This window comes from Halichoerus grypus, chromosome 13 (genome assembly GCF_964656455.1).
Source record: "Halichoerus grypus chromosome 13, mHalGry1.hap1.1, whole genome shotgun sequence".
Taxonomy (NCBI): domain Eukaryota; kingdom Metazoa; phylum Chordata; class Mammalia; order Carnivora; family Phocidae; genus Halichoerus; species Halichoerus grypus.
Genome location: NC_135724.1, coordinates 93,597,467 through 93,615,559, shown reverse-complemented (window position 1 = coordinate 93,615,559; position 18,093 = coordinate 93,597,467). Strand labels below are relative to the sequence as shown.

Below are 18,093 nucleotides of genomic sequence, written 5' to 3'. Positions count from 1 at the left end.
CTCTCACTCCCCCAACCCACAGAAAATAATACAAAACTGGATCCATGCCCCAGTGGGATGCAGAGGACTTACTTATGAATATAATCAATGAGTCTTCCCACTTCACGCTGCCTTTGTTCTGGAGTCAGTCTTGTATGAACAGCTAAGTCTTTCATCACATTAAAATCATTACGCATCTTATCAGTTAGACCTTCAAATAAAATGTTGAAAGGTGTATCACTAGACAAACAAGGATCACGTCTCAGTTATTTGGAGTGCAAACTGGTGAAGAGTGAGGGAAAGTGCAAGGAGAGGAAGCAGCAGGAAGGGCTTTTCCAGGGGCTGGTGGGGCTCCTAGGAGAGACAGGGAAGGCAGCCCCACCGCAGCAGTACCTGTAAGATAGCAGAGTTCTGGAATGAGCATCGCAGGGCCTGGCAAGGTGCCACCAGGGCCTCGCCTTCTCTTTGGTTGACTGACCAGAACAGGTTGCTTCAAGTCGGTGATTTCTTGGTTGTATTGCTAGTTAAGAAAAGAAGATATCACTGTTCATGTAAATGTCTTTAGTAATAGATCAGTGGACCAAGAAAAAGGGATTTTTTTTAAATTGAGAATTGATGCCAATAGCAAAGCTGGTATCAGTATCCAAGTAAAGCTTCAAAAGTGCATCTTTAATCCTACTAGAATAGCTTGTGATTTATAGGTGTTACTGAGTACCTCATCTTTCTTCCTAAAAACTTAGAGCCTCACTGTCCTTGACCATCTAAATTCTGAATTTTAGTCACAGTTCAGTGATTTTTTGGTTTAGAAACAGAAGCCTGTGTATCTCTGGGTCCTTATGACAGAATTCCTCCAAAACCACTAGTTATTACAGTGAGAAGTGGTGTAGGAAACAAGCCCTGAAATAACAATACATGAGGTGAAGGAAGAGGTTTGCATGCCAGAGAACATTTTTAATTAGGAAAAGTTTTTACAGAAGATAGAAGGTGAATTTCAATTCAGTAGTCTTTTTATTTAAAAGATTTGATGAACCATGAGGGACTCTGGACTCCGGGAAACAAACTGAGGGTTACAGAAAGGAGGGGTGGGGGGTGGGGCAGCTGGGTGATGGGCATTAAAGATGATGTGATGAGCACTGGGTGTTACATGCAACTAATGAATCACTGAACGCTACGTCAAAAACTAATGATGTACTATATGCATATACAATATATGATAAAAAAAAAACAAAAATCAACAACAAAGAGATTTTATTTGAGAGCGAGCAAGCACGAGAGGGGGACGGTCAGAGGGAGATGCAGACTCCCTGCTGAGCGGGCAGCCCGACTTGGGGCTTGATCCCAGGACCCTGAGATCATGACCTGAGACGCTTAACTGATTGAGCCACCCAGGCACCCCTCAATTCAATAGTCTTAAGATTCCCCACATGCAATCACTAAGGTAAGTTTTCACAACTGGTAAAAAAAACCAAAAAACAAAACTGCTGACTTTGGTGAGTTCACATATGCATGAGATGGCTTGCGGGCCTCAGGCCTCCAGCCCTGGAACCAGGACAGGCTTCCTTGTGTCATCTCCGTTAGTTTCTGGCCCAATGTTCTCGAGACCCTCTTTCCCAGCATCTCCCGTATGCTCTCTTTTCACTTTCAAAGAAGAAGGTGTATCACCAGATACAGCACACAAGGGCTGAGCACTGTGACGGCCGTTCACCAGCAGAGAAGTACTTCCTGTCCTTATTCCCGTCCTATGCCAAGGTCCAGGCCACCTACCCTCAGGAACTAAGAGACCGTGAATTCTAGTCTGTTCTGACCTTGTCCTATACTGAACTCTTTACCAACCATTCAGGGAAAAAGCTCATTTTCCTATTTTGGGTAAGGAAATTTCAAGAACCCTCTTATCTGACAGCTGCTCCATGTGCCTACACTACGTATTTCATCACACCATCTTCTTTATCGGGGTCCACCCACTGAATGCCCCCTCCCTTGCATGTCACTTACTGGGTGCACATGCGAGCAGAAGTGTGGGAGTGGAGTTAGATGCATTCCTACGTCCACTCTATCTCACCAATGGGCCTTCAGTGCGTGGGTTCCTTGTTATACAACTTAGGGATCCCCTTCCTACATTCTTAGGGCCCAAACAAAAGCCTGTCAGTTCTTTTAACATCTTCCCCTACATCTAAAAACCTAGTACTTTCACTTGCATTTAACATTACTGTCAAACCTTTTCTTTTAAAAACTGACCATGATCCTCCCTTTCAAAGGCCCTTCTCTCTCCCACTCTGAGTGCTTCTTAAAATAGGATTTTTAATGCAGAACATCCAAGCCATCACTCATCAGGAAAACTGTATCTCTACTAGGAAGTCCCAAGAAAGCTGTGATTCTTTGAAACATTTCAACCTCACCCCATTCTGACTGACTCTATCTACTAAAGACGCCCAGTCAGCCCTGGCTCTGAGAGAAGTCTTCTGAAATCATCTGATCTGAGACTAAGCCTAAGAACATGAGTCAGGTGCACACAGTGTCCCAGGCAGGAGGAGCCTGGGCTCAGAGGAGGTGGCCAGGGCAAGCAAGGAGGCAGGCGAGCACCAACACGCAGGCAGGTGCTACGTCACTCAGGGTCTCACTGGACACACACCAGTGCACGTCTGTACTGTGGGTAGAAGAAAAACATCAGAACTGTAGGAGTTTGAAAGTGGATCAGAAAGCAGGAGAAATGCAAACTGAGACCAGCTGAATGGGCACAGGGTCCGCCCAGAAGAGGGCGGCCACTCAGAGGAGGAGGAGGATGGAGGCATTTCAGATAGCGGGGCCTCCAGCGTCGCTGCAGGGTGAGAAGAGGCATGCAGGCCTGAGGCTTTAACTACCTGTTATGCATGTGTTCACTCACTCAGACACCAGAGTGCCTTCCAAGGCACCAGGGGGACATAAACCACAAAACCCCTGACCCTGTGGAAGTTACAGTCTCTGCGCTGATCAAGAGCGCTGCACACGGGCCAGGTCACGGGCCCGAACTCATTCAGCGTTGGTCACGTGGAAGGGGTCTTTGAGATGTGCACTTACTGAGAACAAGTAAGCTTAGACATGTCTGGGCTAGAGCTAGAAATCTGAGAACCGTGAACATAGCACAGACGAGCCTGGAGATCACCTAACAAGTTACTGTGGAGTAACTGGGGGTTCCAGGCAGAACCTTGAGGTGTGTCAACCAGTAGAAGCCGCTTAGACAGCAGTAAGCTGGCGCGTAAGACTCACTGCTAGTCAGAGAAGGAGAATGTCCCCTGGCCTGGCTTCAGGTGGAAGCCAAACTTTCCACGGGTGTCTCCTTTGCAATTGCTGTTGATATATACCGACACTTCCTGTCCCGACAGTGATTAGGAAACTACAGAAAAATGCTCATTTCTCACAGTAACTCTCACACCCAGAAGGAATCTAGGTTAAACATGGCTGGGGTCCTCAAGGAGTTAAGAGGGTGAAAACAGTGGTAGGGAAATCAGGCTGAGATGGCCCCTGGCCTGTTTTCATTTTGCCCAAAAGAAGAGCAGCTCTCAATGCGGCTTCTCAGAGAGTCATTTCCCTCCAGAGTGCCGTCTGACCTTTTCGTTCATAGCAGAGCAGCTGAAGCTCAGGCAACAGTACACGGTACAAAGACATTTCGAGGCCACCAGTCTGATGTGTAATTCTGACATAAGACACAAACATGTAACAGCTTCTTTATCCAGCTTTTTAGAAATAGGAAATGTACTGAAAGTGGGGAAAAATGAGATAAATCTTAGCACTTAAAAGACAAGCATTAAGATTTTAACTGATTCATGTTTTAGAAATACTCCTTCTGCACTTGTAACTGAGCATATCAAATGGAATGCAACTTTCTAAGGATACGTGGCCGGACCTGCTTATCCCTGAACAACAACGTTAGTGTGTGTTCTGATGTAAACACTGTACTTTCTTTTAGTTGGCAGTAGGTCTTTCTTGCTATTTGCCTCTGCTGTTTTTTCAAGGATTACCACACCAACAGCTAGAATCATCTGTATGAAACTAAGGTTAGAAAATCACACAATAAAATGATCTAGCTTATATGAAACAAGGTGAATTTGTCAATATGTAGAACAAAAGTTGAATTAACCCACACACTAACAATGAAGCAGCAGAAAGAGAAATCAAGGACTCCATCCCATTTACTATTGCACCAAAACCCGTAAGATACCTAGGAATAAACCTAACCAAAGGGGTAAAAGATCTATACTCTGAAAAGTATAGAAACTCATGAAAGAAACTGAGGAAGACACAAAGAAATGGAAAATTCTTCCATGCTCATGGAGTGGAAGAACAAATATTGTTAAAATGTCTATATTACCCAGAGCAATCTATGCATTCAAAGCAATTCCTATCAAAATACCATTAATATTTTAAACACAGCTGGAACAAATAATCCTAAAATTTGTATGGAACCAGAAAAGACCCCGAAGAGCCACAGGAATGTTGAAAAAGAAAACCAAAGCCGGTGGCATCACAATGCTGGACCTCAAGCTCTATTACAAGGCTCTGATCATCAACAACATAGTACTGGCACAAAAACAGACACGCAGATCAATGGAACAGAATAGAGAGGCCAGAAATGGACCCTCAACTCTATGGTCAACTAATCTTCAACAAAGCAGGAAAGAATAGCTGATGGAAAAGGGACAGTCTCTTCAATAAATGGTGCTGGGAAAATTGGGACAGCCACATGCAGAAGAATGAAACTGGGCCATTTCCTTACACCACACACAAAAATAAATTCAAAATGGATGAAAGATCTCAATGTGAGATAGGAATCCATCCAAATCCTTGAGAACAGAGACAGCAACCTCTGTGACCTCGGCCGCAGCAACTTCTGGCTAGACACGTCTCCAAAGGCAAGGGAAACAGCAAAGGCAAAAAAATGAACTACTGGGACTTCATCAAGATAAAAAGCTTTTGCACAGCAAAGGAAACAGTCAACAAAACTAAAAGGCAATTGACAGAATGGGAGAAGATATTTGCAAATGTCTTATCAGGTAAAGGGCTAGTATCCAAAATCTATAAAGAACTTGTCAAACTCAACACCCAAAGAACAAATACTCCAGTCAAGAAATGGGCAGAAGCCATGAACAGACATTTCTGCAAAGAAGACATCCAAATGGCCAACAGACGCATGAAAAAGTGCTCAACATCACTCGGCATCAGGGAAATCCAAATCAAAACCTCAATGAGATACCACCTCACACCAGTCAGAATGGCTAAAATTAACAAGTCAGGAAATGACAGATGGTGGTGAGGATGCAGAGAAAGGGGAACCCTCTTACATTCACTGTTGGTGGGAATGCGAGCTGGTGCAGCCACTCTGGAAACAGTATGGAGGCTCCTCAAAAAATAATAGAACTACCTGATGACCCAGCAATTGCACTACTGGGTATTTACCCCAAAGATACAAATGTAGGGATCCCAAGGTGCACCTGCACCCTAATGTTTGTAGCAGTAATGTCCACAATAGCCAAACTGTGGAAAGAGCCCAGATGTCCATCGACAGATGAATGGATAAAGATATGGTTCATATATACAATGGAATATTACCTCAACCATCAAAAAATGAAATCTTGCCATTTGCAACGACATGAATAGAACTAGAGGGTATCATGCTAAGTGAAATAAGTCAGTCAGAGAAAGACAAATACCATATGGTTTCACTCATACGTGAAATTTAAGAAACAAAACAGATGAACATAGAGGGCAAGAAGGAAAATTTTAAAATAAGATGAAATCAGAGAGGAAGACAAACCATAAGAGGCTCTCTTAACTACAGGAAACAAACTGAAGGTTGTTAGAAGGGAGGCAGGTGGGGAGATGGGTGATTAGGTGAGGGGCATTAAGGAGGGCACGTGATGTAATGAGCACTGGGTGTTATACGCAACTGATGAATCACTAAATTCTACCCTCGAAACTAATAATACAGTACGTGTTAACTAAATTGAATTCAAATAAAAAATAAAAACAGAGTTGACCCATATGCAGATGTAGCAGAACGGATACTGAGGATGCAGCCATCTTTAACCCCCACCCCTAGGTGAAGTTAAAGAAGCGTTCACTACAGAATACGGGTCAGCACAGTAAACTTGTACTGTTCATGACCAATGACCGTTTGTCCTCCACAAGCTTAAAATCAAATACAAGCTTTCGGGGCGCCTGGGTGGCTCAGTCAGTTAAGCGGCTGCCTTCAGCTCAGGTCATGGTCCCAGGGTCCTGGGATCGAGCCCCGCATCAGGCTCCCTGCTCGGCAGGAACCCTGCTTCTCCCTCTCCCACCCCCCTGCTTGTGTTCCCTCTCTTGCTGTGTCTCTGTCAGATAAATAAATAAAAAAAAATAAAAAAAAATAAAATAAAATCAAATACAAGCTTTCATTCTACTGGGAAAAAGGAAACAGGACCAAGCACTCCTCATGTGATAATGAGCTAAACTATGCTATGATTGCCTTAATAAATACATTTATATACAGTTTCCAAAGCAAGTTGTTCCTTGTGTACAAGAAAATCCTACTGAAAATAGTTCACATTTTTCCTAAGGCCTAAATACTTCACATGAAAAAGATAAAGTCAACACGACCTTCTTACCTTCCTGTAGTACTCTAAGAAACTGACTTCAGAACCATCTGCTTTCTTAAAGGTACTCTTTGGATTCTGGTCCCAGTCAATATCATCTACTCTGTAGGTCTTATTGTTGTATCTGTGGAACGGTTGAGATTTATTAGTATTTGATTGGAATGGTAGAAAGGGTATTAAGAGGAGGCTAGATGGAGATAGTATGTAGTCTCTAAAAAATAAACTTCCAGATCACTTAGTAATGTATGACGTCACGGGAATAGAAAGGGAAAATTTCTTAAAGACCATGCTAGGTGGGCGGGGAAGTGAATAAAGAACTACTAGAAAATAAAACAAAGACTAAAAAGAAGTCATTAGATCTTTGTCCTTTTCAAAGGAGCATTCTCCCCCTGACAACTTGCGTCTTGAGAAAGGTCACAAACACCCTTTCCCCGTTTTCATGCTATTTCCACTCCTCCACCGTAAACCCTACTTTCTAACAGGATGGAATAGAAAGGTACAGGATCTTAAGACTTGCAAAATGATTATTTCGTATTTTAAAAAGCAGTCTTACTTGGTAAGAACAATTAGACCTATTAGTTCTTTAGAAACTTGTTCTTGAAATTTCTGTTCTTCTGTTTGATGATATAAGTTGAACATGAAATCTAACACGGTTTCACTGCGAAGGACTTTATGACTGACGTCAGTGCAAAGCATGATGTTGTTCTCGTATTGAAGAATAGAGGTGGTGAAGCCAGGCCAGATCACCAACCTGTCAAACAGAATGAGAGCTATGAAGTGACCCCTATGAATGACACTAACATGTTCTGTGTATATCAAGTTGTGTTATTCTCCTTTATTAACTAGGTCTAAAGTACAAAAGTTTTCGAATTGAGTAAATTTAGTTATTTCTAGGTTTTACATGGGTCCAGATAAAGACCCCTCTTTTTAAGATCCTCAACAATGAACATTATTTTATAGTATAATAATTTAAGTTCCACTTGGAATACACTAACTTTATTCAACGATTTTTTATGTTGGTAAGACTTGAAAAAGTTGCCAGTCTAACTGAAAGCATCTGTAGTTATTATAATAAACCTAAAAACTGTGTGTGCTGCACTTGGATACACTATAGGAACTTCTGAAACAATCATTAGCTCATAAATTTTGTTCCCCAAGAGCAAATACAAACTTAGTGTTGGACAACTCTTCACGCTTCCCTAGTGACAGATGAACAGCATGTGATTTTTTTTAAATCCAAGTATTCTAGGATGTCTCCTTTAAGTTAAATGTTTACTTAATATGATTGGTACCATTAATAGCCACAGTAATAAATTTGATTATTTCAAATTAGAGCATCGCTTTCAAAGTCTGTGATTATGCCTAAGGAACAGAAAGCTTCCACTTCATACAAACCTATGATTTGGAATATCAATGGGGTCACTTGGGTTATAGTAATTCCGTCCGATTTGCTGTAAATTCATGATCTTCAAGAGCCTAGAAATTGAAAGGTCAGAAGAGAGGAGTAAATACTGGTAAGTATATCTAATGCACAGGGACTCACCACACCGCTCTTTCAATTCTTCTCTACGTTTTCAATTTTCTTAGTAAAATGTTAAGAAAACACTAACATACCTCCTGAAAATAATATTATAGAACTGCAAACAAGTTGGTGATGTAGGTGGGAGTTCATTTGTTAAGGTGATTGTTATCCTCACATGCTCTCCATTTCGGGTCTGACTAAACACTTCAGTAACCTGAGCCAGAGGAGTGGAAAACCAAACTTTCAATTGTTAAAAGAAACTAATAATCCCAATTACATAATTCCTGCTAGTAAGTCAGCAATGAAAAAGTATGGGAAAGTTTTAAATTAAAAAAAGAATGACTATGAGAAGAGTGTTTACGGGCCCATATATTTGTCATCAAGTTGTTCAGGTAGATTTGAAAATGAAACAATAATACCAAAGTCCCCTCTGGGTTCATTATACACACTATAAGACAGAAGACCACTGGAGTTTCTCTAAAAGCTACCCTACATTGTGGCAGTTCTGCTCTAAAGTGGAAATCCTTCATCACCCTCTCCCCAACCCAACATTTTAAAATAACCTTGTGCTGTAGTCTTTTAGGTAAAAATAGTATTGTTCCATCAAAAGCATGACACCTTCCAATTAAATCTTCATGTTGAAAAAGAAGAGCTGAGCGGAGTCTTCTGGCTTCCATCAGCGGGTTATAGTCAATGTGATACTGATATAAGGCCCACTGGGGACGGGACGTCAATCGAAAATGGTTAGTGCTCAGCCTTACTATAATACCTGAAGAACCTGTAAAAGCGAGTCACGTTTCATTAACACAGTAACGAGTTTATTCTTCCCTGAAATCTTTCCTACCATGACAAGGCAGACACAGTTCTGTAAACAAAAGGCTAGGAATAGCATATGACACTGAAGTTCTCAGATATCTGACTTTGAGGACGACTATCCTATCCAGGTAAGTTGCTACAAGCATTTGTTTAGGAATAAATCCTCCTTAGACCAAGTAATTTACAACAGAACCAACCAAATCTCTCTATGGCAAAAAGTTTTAAAAGAAAAAAGTTATGTAACATTTAGTAAAACATTTCAGTGCAGCTGAAGACACTAATAACCTATTTCATCAAAGCCGAGAGAGAGGGAAATGGAAAAGCCATGCAGGATCCTGACCAAATGTGCCTTTTCTACCTACTACTGCATCATACCAGTAAATATGTAAAGTAAAGGGCTTCAATTCAGTGTCCTGTGTACTGGAATAGTAATCCCAGGAAACTGCATTCTTCATAATTAACCCACCTGTTTTTGATTCTTTAACATGGTCAAGGTTCTGTCTTGTATTCACACCAAGATCATGAAAGTCTCTACGACGACCTCCTCTCTCTGCTAACGATAACTCCTGAAATCCAGCAGATATCTGGAGCTCTTAAAAAAAAAATGATACCCTATGTCACATGAAACATGAAATAAAGAATGATGAAATTAATTCCCAAAGTACATGAAACCCGAAAGCTACAGAGGTGCTACGGAGAACGTACAGGAATTCCATCAGAACGTTTTATGTATCTGCTGGCCAAACAGAGGACCTCAGCTAGGACTTCTGGGAAGCCTCCTTGCCACTGCCCCAGCCAAACTCGGTTGCTCCCCTGTAAGACATACATCCCCGTAAAGAACTAAGACAACTGGGCCCGGGATTCAAGAACTCAGGAGCACGCCTGTTGACTGGGAAATCATTACTCTGTACTGTTAAGTTCTGATGACAACCTAAGAGCCTAAACAGCAGTGTTTTTCATGGTTTTATGACGCACTTATAGCTGTAGCAACTGTTGGTTCATAGGTTTTAATGTGTAAATGTCTAGAGTGTCATTTCCTCACTAATTCCCTTAAGAACAGATGGGATCGTCCTGTGCGTACCCATGGCCACCATACACATGGCCTAGTGGGATAGGTTAGATAGCAGTTCATGTGGTTTCAAAAGCTGGTTATAATTTCCAAAATTATTAAATCCTTCAATTTGTACAACACACGAAGTATCTCCTGTCAACAGTATGATGTGGGCCAAAGAATGAATGTGGGTTTTGTTGTCTGGTGTTACAATTGTAGCTTTCAGTTAACGGAGACCATACCTCAAGTACCAGAGACTTTAGTGGACTTCCCAATCTCTCAGTCTTCTTTTTAAAAATAGGTTTTTTTTAGAGTCATGTACCTAATGGACTAGATAGAATTCCACCTTCCCTGCAGGTAAGGACGGCCTAAGAGATTTACCAGAAGTTACTGGATCACCCTCTGGGAAAGTGCCTTGAGAGGGAGTCAGTAGCCAGCGTTTATGTCCTCTGGACCCCTTGCCCTGCCAATCTTGCCTGGAATCTGGATGTGATCACCAAACCTAAGTCTTAATGACAGAAGTCGGGACAAAAGAACAAAACGACTGAAAAGCCCAGTTTTCTTCTAACCACAAATGCCAGGACTAGCCCCGAATTGCCAACTTCTGGACTTCTTCGTTAGAGAAGGAACAGCGGCTTGAACAAAATATTGGTTCCTGATATATTCTGGAAGCAAGTTATTCTAACGTGAGCTTCACCTTCCTTACCTGAAAGATTGATGAACTTCACGGGCATGTAAGTCTTACATGAAAATGTAATTTATAAAGCCCTTTAAAGGTGTTGCTAAATATGTTGGTTCTTGTACCTCAGGATATTCAGAGGCTCTATTTAAAAGTCCTTTAAATATTAGAGCTGTTCTGTTTCCCTTGAGTTTTTTATCCCAGAGACTTTCAATTTAAAGTAGCCTTGGCCGGGCGCCTGGGTGGCTCAGTCGTTAAGCGTCTGCCTTTGGCTCAGGTCATGATCCCAGGGTCCTGGGATTGAGTCCCACATCGGGCTCCCTGCTCAGCTGGGAGTCTGCTTCTCCCTCTCCCACTCCCCCTGCTCGTGTTCCCTCTTTCGCTGTGTCTCTCTCTGTCAAAAAAATAAGTAAAATCTTTAAAAAAAAAAAAAAATAAAATAAAGTAGCCTTGGCCTTGGGTGATTATACTAACACAAGTCAGGCATACTGAATCCAAGCTGGTAACAATAACAGGTGAAAGAGGCTTTTTTCCTGAAAAATTTGAATTTATCTTAAAATTCAGTTCTGGATATAAAAACCTGACTGTAAGTTTCTGAATATAAACAATGATGAAGTCTGTTTCCCTCTACATACAACACAACTTTTATATTTAGCCAAAGTTTGCGTGTCAATCTGTAAAGAGGACAGGTTTCAGAATGAATAAAATTGGAAAGCTTGCTAATTATAAGGATACCTCACTTTATTGTGCTTCACAGATACTGCAGTTTTTACAACTGAAAATTTGTGGCAACCCTGTGGTAAACAAGTCTACTGGTGCCATTTTTCCAACATTTGCTTATTTCATTTGTGTTACATTTTGGTAATTCTCACACCATTTCAAACTTTTTCATTATTATATTTGTTATGGTGATCTGTGATCAGTAATTCCAACTTGCTGAAAACTCAAATAATGGTTAGCATTTCTTAGCAACACATACATTGTTTAGACATAACGTTACTGCACACTTAATAGAGTATGGTATGGTGTCAACTTTTATATACCCTGGGAAACTAAACAATTCATTTGACTCGCTTTATGATTTTGCTTTATTGCACTGGTTTGGAACCAACCTGCAGTATCTCCCAGGTGTGCCTAGAATTTCCCTTCCCATGTAGCTGCTGGAGTGATTAAAAACACAAATCAGATGTTGCTACTGCTGTTTACGAGCCCTCCACGTATCCATGCCCCATTTAAAGAATGAAAATCACGGTCCTAAGCGAGGTCTCATTTACAATAAATCTGTTAAACTTGTCTATTTCTAAAATTTAGTAGATACTTGAACATTTATGACAAATACTTCTCAGATATAATCCTTACAACAGCAGTGAAAACTTGTGAAATAGGGCCTTGCATTTGTTATTCCAAGTATTATTTATTCCTCATAGTGACCGTTACGTATAAAGTTAGATACTAGCTTTTTAGAGATGAGAGTTTAGAGTTTCATAGAAACTCAGGTATTAAGATTAGAGGAGAAACTGAGTAAAATCCTATACATTTAAAGAGATGAATGCCCATGATTGAATTCTCATCAGACATCTTGAAAAATAACACATCTTGTTTGAAAAAAAAAGTAACAAATAATTGGATACATAAACAAAAGACCCTCTAGCCCTAATTGACTCTTCAAAAGCAGCACTAGTAACTGATGTTCTTCCGCAAACTTGTCTATACAAAAGCATATACAATCACGTGTATTCATTAAAGATACGCAGCTAATGCTGCTCTACCACTTGGTTCGTATGACGGGGCGCAGCCGGCGCAGGGGCGCTCTACGGATGCAGGACAGCGGGTGTGACTCCTACTGCTCAGGTGTTTGCAGGGTGGGCACCGAGCAGAACAGTCTGCACCCTCCCAGTCTGACGGCTGCATTCCCATGAGGGGACCTACTAGTGAATGGTACCATCGCAGCTGCTACGTGGGACAAGATGCCATCCAAAAGCTGGTACACCCCTACAAGCCCACAGGGAGCAGCGTCAGTTTTCCAACTGTCAGCGTTTGTAAAATGGCAAAAAATAAAATGGTGCAGCACAAACAGCAACAGCCTTCACCTCCCTTGTCCACTCTCCCCCCGGCTGCTGGACATGGTGGGTGGGTTTCCCAAGAGTGCTCTGTGTGCAGAGAGACTGGCCCGCTGTCATTTCAGGAAGTTTCCAGGGTGCCCAGCAGTGGTCACAGCACAGCTTACACCGCCCTAAGACCTTAGATTCATCCTCTACTGTTCACGGACGCCACCGGCTGTGATGAAACACCTGAGGAGGTGGGAACGTAGCGCAAGGAGTAAAGCAGCTCTGTCTCCTCGCTATCCGGCCGCCTCCACACTAGTTTCCCACGCCCGTCCTTACATTAATTCCCCATGTGCACAGGGGTGTTTCCTGTACCAAAACCAAACGTAACTGTAGAAAAATCTTACATCAAGCACCCAAATACTTCATGTTTATAACAAAGTACAGAAAAAACACAATTTTTGGAATCAGAACTGGTGTTCTGACCTCACCAGCGGTCCTAATTTTGGCCTCGGTTTTTGCACTCAAGAAACAGGGCGAGCCGGTACAACACAAAGGAAACCAAAGTTACAAATGTTAAAGACAATTCAGCTTGTGACGAAATCACTAAAGAGGCCAAAACAGTGTTCTCAAATGACTAATGAATAAGCCCACGTATGCTTAGTTTAGAACTTAATCGCTGAGAGCGAACACAGGACTCTGGCAAGAACATCCTCTCTCACTTCCAAGGAGAAAAGACATCCTGTGGCTCTTTCCTTAAGTACAGGCTGCGCAGCCGAGAGAGGGCCTGCTCTTCCTGAAGGACTGCCGGGACCCCTTATAGCGACTCTGGACCCCGGCTACCGTCTCCCATCTACTCCTGCACTCGCACATGACGTCTTTTTACTCCCCCTTCACCTTGGGACTTGGCTGTTGCTCCTACTGCTCCTCTCTGTCGTCCACGGCCAATTAATTCCCCTTCTGCTGCCGGGTGCTGAGGCCTGGGCTGGACGTAGCCAGGCTGCTGACTCTACGGCGACAGATGCAAACAAACAGCATGCTTTTCATGTCAAAAGGTCACAGGTCAGAGGAGACAGTCTTCAACAAGTCTAAGACATTCAAACAGAACTGACCTACGTTGGTAACCAAGTATCGTATTCCTATAAAGAAGTTTCTTCAAGAAGGGTCACTAACTGGGAGATGGGCATGAAGGAGGGCATGTGATGTGATGTGATGAGCACTGCGTGTGATACACAACTGATCAATCACTGAACTCTACCTCTGAAACTAATACTACACTATATGTTAATTGAATGTCAGTAAAATTTAAAAAAAAGAAGAGTCACTAAAGAACCAGCTCTTCGGATGCTCAGGAAATAAAACAGGATCATCCTTGTTCGGCTCCTATGTCCTTCACAGGACAGTTTTTAAACTTATCTTCAACAGCCTAAGCTGACAAAGACGTAGCAGGTTTGTGTTTTTCGGGTACACGTTGTGTAGGTGAAAGGGAGAGCACTTACCACAGCGGCCCCCACGTGCTGCACCGTCTCCTGCCCCCGGGCCCGTCCTCTGGCTCTGGCTCTGGCTCGCCCAGTCATTCTTCTTCCTCGAGGGGAAACAGTTGTAAACACAACACAACACACACAACTACGTTTGACGGTTTCTACAATGTTCCCTTTAGATGCATTGAAGATTCCACAGCAAGCTCCTGAATCAGCACCTATTTTCCTAGCCTCTCCTAACAGAGTGGAAGGCAATGCCCCTGCCTTCAACAAACACGAGTCCTTACTGTGCACTGGGCGGTGTGCTGGGTGGCAGGGCTAAAGTGCAAGACTTGTTTTAATATAGACTTCCATTTTTCGTCGAATTACTATCTCAACCAGACTTTGGGAAAACTGTTAAGAGACGTCGGAGGGCCGGTGACTAGCTCTTTCACACGTGGGTATGTATCTATGAAGCTGGGCCCGTGTTGCTTGTTTGAGGTCAGGCCCATTTCCCTAACTCTTCCACGTGCCCACCGCACCCTCCTGAGTCCTCCCACAGCGCCACGTGCAGCTTACACACACCCAAACCTCTCTCTTCTACAGCACATCATTTACGTCCCACAGTTTCATTCTTGGTGAGCGGCACGACCATCCGCTGTGCCTCTAAAGAAAAAGGACGGAGTCCTTGCTCTCCCAATGCCTCCTCTGTTGCTCGTACTCCTTTGGACCGCACAGCGCTCGCCATCTCAACACCACAGTGTAAGTGGCTGGGAGCCAGGGCCCATGTTAGGATCAGAGAGACCACCATGCATAAAGTGGATGCACCCCCAGCCCCACCAGAGCAGAAAGCCTTGTCGTCAGGTCACGCAGGGTGGGGACCTCAGAGCTAGTCTGCCCGAACGCGACTCCTTCACAGCAGGGACATAACCTGAGATTCACGTCTTTGTTTGTGAAATGGAGTTTTAATAACCTACCACGCAGGTCCAGCATGTGGTTCAAGTGAGAACACACATGGCGGGCTTATAAAGTGCTTGGCGCAGTGAGCATTCAACACATCTTAGCCCTAGTGGGAAAGGCGATAAAATTGTACCTACACGTTTTTATAAGTTTAATGAAGGAAATAAGCAGGATGTTCTCACAGAAAAGCAAGCAGGAACTAATCTACCTACTGAAGTCGGCCTCCTGCGAAGCCATCCCTTAAACAGATGCAAGAGATCAGGAAGCGGCAGGCACATGGTACCAGGCTTCCAGAAAAAAGCGAAGTGTGGAGAGTGCGGCTCGCCTGTGGAGCTGAAAGATGCCCTGCGTGGCTGCAGCGCACTAAGGAAGGAGAGCTGGTGCGTCAGAACGCGCAGGGCCTTGCAGGCAGCAGGAGGGAGCGCGGAGTCCACCTTCACTGCCATGAGAGACCACTGAAGGTTCTAAATACCGAGAGGCAGCCTGCGACATCATTTACATTTAAGATCACTTTAAGTCAGGTTTTCATCTTTTCTCAGTTTTCACAGCTTCTAAAATTCTTTGTTCGATGAGGGCCTTCCTAGAGACAAATCTAACGACGTTCTCCAATAGTGAGAGACCTCGCTGACTTCCTATCACGTTCTACAGGATTAGAAGCAAATGCCTGGACTCACCGAATCACAAACCCCTTCACAATCTGACTCTGACTCCGCAACTTCCAGAGTAGGTTCAGCATGTGATCTGCTGAAGTGCCAGCATTTTAGAACTAATTTTTAACGCCATTTTGAGTTGTGTGCATTTACGCCGCCGTATGAGGACGACAGCCACACACACCTCGCTGGCACACGGGACCTGCTGGCGAACACGCTCGGGTCTCCTCCTGACGGTGCGCAGAACGAGACTGCTCTCCTTCCACACACGGGCCACAGAGGCTCGCGGCCCACCCTGCCCCGGGGGACAGCCTTTGCTAACGTGCCCCTCTCCCCCTGCGTTACAGCAGCTCCCGCACACCTGCACACCAGGCTGCTAGTCGTGGTTTGGCCCCCGCACCCGGCACGGGGCAGCCCCGCAGTAACGGGAGGTTTGGGTTGTTCTCTAGGCAGTGATAAGCTGAGCTGCCACCTCCAGTGTTTTACGGCGCAGCTCTCCAAACGGGATCTCTCTCCAGCAACACCTGGAACCTGTTGGCAACACCAGTTAGACAGAGGCGGCCCCCACTCCCGGCCCAGCGGGTCCACAGGTCATCTCAGCTGGCCTCCAGGTGGTTCTCACATCACCCAAGACACCCCTAACCACACGCAGGCGGGGTACGCCGGCCCGAGCGGAGCGCTGTCCGGTACAGCTGGGGGTCCCGGCCGTGTCCCTCCAACCGCGGGATACCGCCGATGGGCGACAAATTCCACGGTCACCCTCAAGTAAGGCTCCGAGGTGGTGCCTACCATCGTCCCAGCGAGAAACAGCACCGTTCAAACTGCTGTCCACCGGGAGCCACGCCGCCGGCACCCGCCCCCGCACCCCGGAGGCCACAGCCCCCCCCCGACACTGTCGGGAATGCCCTCTGACCCAGGCAGTGCCCACCAATGCCCCGACCCTTAGCACTGTCCAAGAATGACCTCACCCCCACCCCAGACAGTGCTCCCCAAACCGGGAGCGGCCCCCCAACCCTTGTACGGTCCAGGAATGACCTCACCCCCAGCCCAGACAGTGCTCCCCAAACCGGGAGCGGCCCCCCAACCCTTGTACGGTCCAGGAATGACCTCACCCCCAGCCCAGACAGTGCTCCCCAACCCGGGAGCGGCCCCCCAACCCTTGTACGGTCCAGGAATGACCTCACCCCCAGCCCAGACAGTGCTCCCCAAACCGGGAGCGGCCCCCCAACCCTTGTACGGTCCAGGCGTGCCCCCTGACCCAGGCAGCGCCCGGGCATGCCCCCTGACCAGACAGTAAGCCCCAAGCCCCAGCAACGTCCCAGACGCTCCCCGACCTTGGGAGGGGCCCCCGCCCCCCGCACTGCCAGGGTACGCCCCCCACCGCCCGCGGCGCCCCTCCAACGGCACGCCACCCCCAAGCCCACGCACCCCGGTCCCCCGGGCGCCCCGCCTCACCAGGCCCACAGCTGCAGCCGCAGGGAAGTCCGCGCACCGGGCCGCCGCAACCCTGAATCCCCGAGTCCCCTCAGCACGCCGCCGCCCTAACAGCCGCCGCGCCGCCAACCGTCACCCCACGCAGGATCCCTCCGCGCCGGGACTTCGCGCCCCGACGCCCAACCCAGCGAGCCGCGCTCCTCCGGCCCTCGGAGCCGCGCCGCTCGCCGTCACTTCTCCGTCAGCCGCGGCTCCCTCCCACGCGTGGGCCGTCGCGGGCGCGGACGCCGGCGGAAGGAGCGCGGCGTTCCTTTCCTAGGCGGAAGGACAGCTGCGCCCGGCGGCGAACTCGGCGGCACGTGACAGCCGGCTAACGGCGCGGCGAGGACGTGCGCGCGCTGCGCCCTGATTGGCCGGCACGCGCATGGCCGTTGGGGAGGGGGTGGGGACGGGGCGGGGCCGGCTGAGCCCCGCCCACGCCCCGCCCAGGCCTCGTGCAGTGCCCTGCGGCCGGCGCCGGCCTCGTTCCCAGCCCCGGAGCAGCGCAGTGCAGGGCCTGGGTCAGCTGTGAGAGTGGGAGCGGGTGCGGAACAGCGGACTGAACCTTGGGCGGCCCCTTCGAATGAGAAGCTATTTAGCTCGTCAAACAGAGAAATGAGATTGGAATTTTGCCCCCAAGTAAATAAAGTGCATCCGGAGCCGGAGCGGCGGAGGGGTGCGCACCTGCCCATTTAAGTGCGCACCGACGGTGTGCGGGGTGCACGCGCCTGGACGTGCACGGCAGCGGTCGGCCGCCTTCCTCGCCTGCGTCGTCACCTGGGGGGCCGGTTAGAGCACGGACGGCTCCGCCCTCCCCGAGGGATTCTGATTCGGCAGGTTCAGCTGGCCCGTC

At 46.2% G+C, this 18,093-nt stretch overlaps 1 protein-coding gene across 1 annotated transcript in view; it reads right to left on the bottom strand.

The window, feature by feature from the left end:
* PIWIL1 (piwi like RNA-mediated gene silencing 1) overlaps positions 1-14,274 on the bottom strand; it is a 32,006-nt gene extending 17,732 nt beyond the window's left edge. Inside the window, exons 1-10 of the mRNA XM_036094837.2 lie at positions 14,197-14,274; positions 13,595-13,706; positions 9,389-9,514; positions 8,670-8,884; positions 8,199-8,320; positions 7,980-8,060; positions 7,138-7,335; positions 6,597-6,708; positions 373-499; positions 73-190 (exon numbers count right to left, since the gene is read on the bottom strand). Coding sequence (XP_035950730.1) covers positions 73-190; positions 373-499; positions 6,597-6,708; positions 7,138-7,335; positions 7,980-8,060; positions 8,199-8,320; positions 8,670-8,884; positions 9,389-9,514; positions 13,595-13,706; positions 14,197-14,274 — 1,289 coding nt within the window. The remainder of the gene's footprint in view (positions 1-72; positions 191-372; positions 500-6,596; positions 6,709-7,137; positions 7,336-7,979; positions 8,061-8,198; positions 8,321-8,669; positions 8,885-9,388; positions 9,515-13,594; positions 13,707-14,196) is intronic.
* Positions 14,275-18,093: the final 3,819 nt, after the last annotated feature.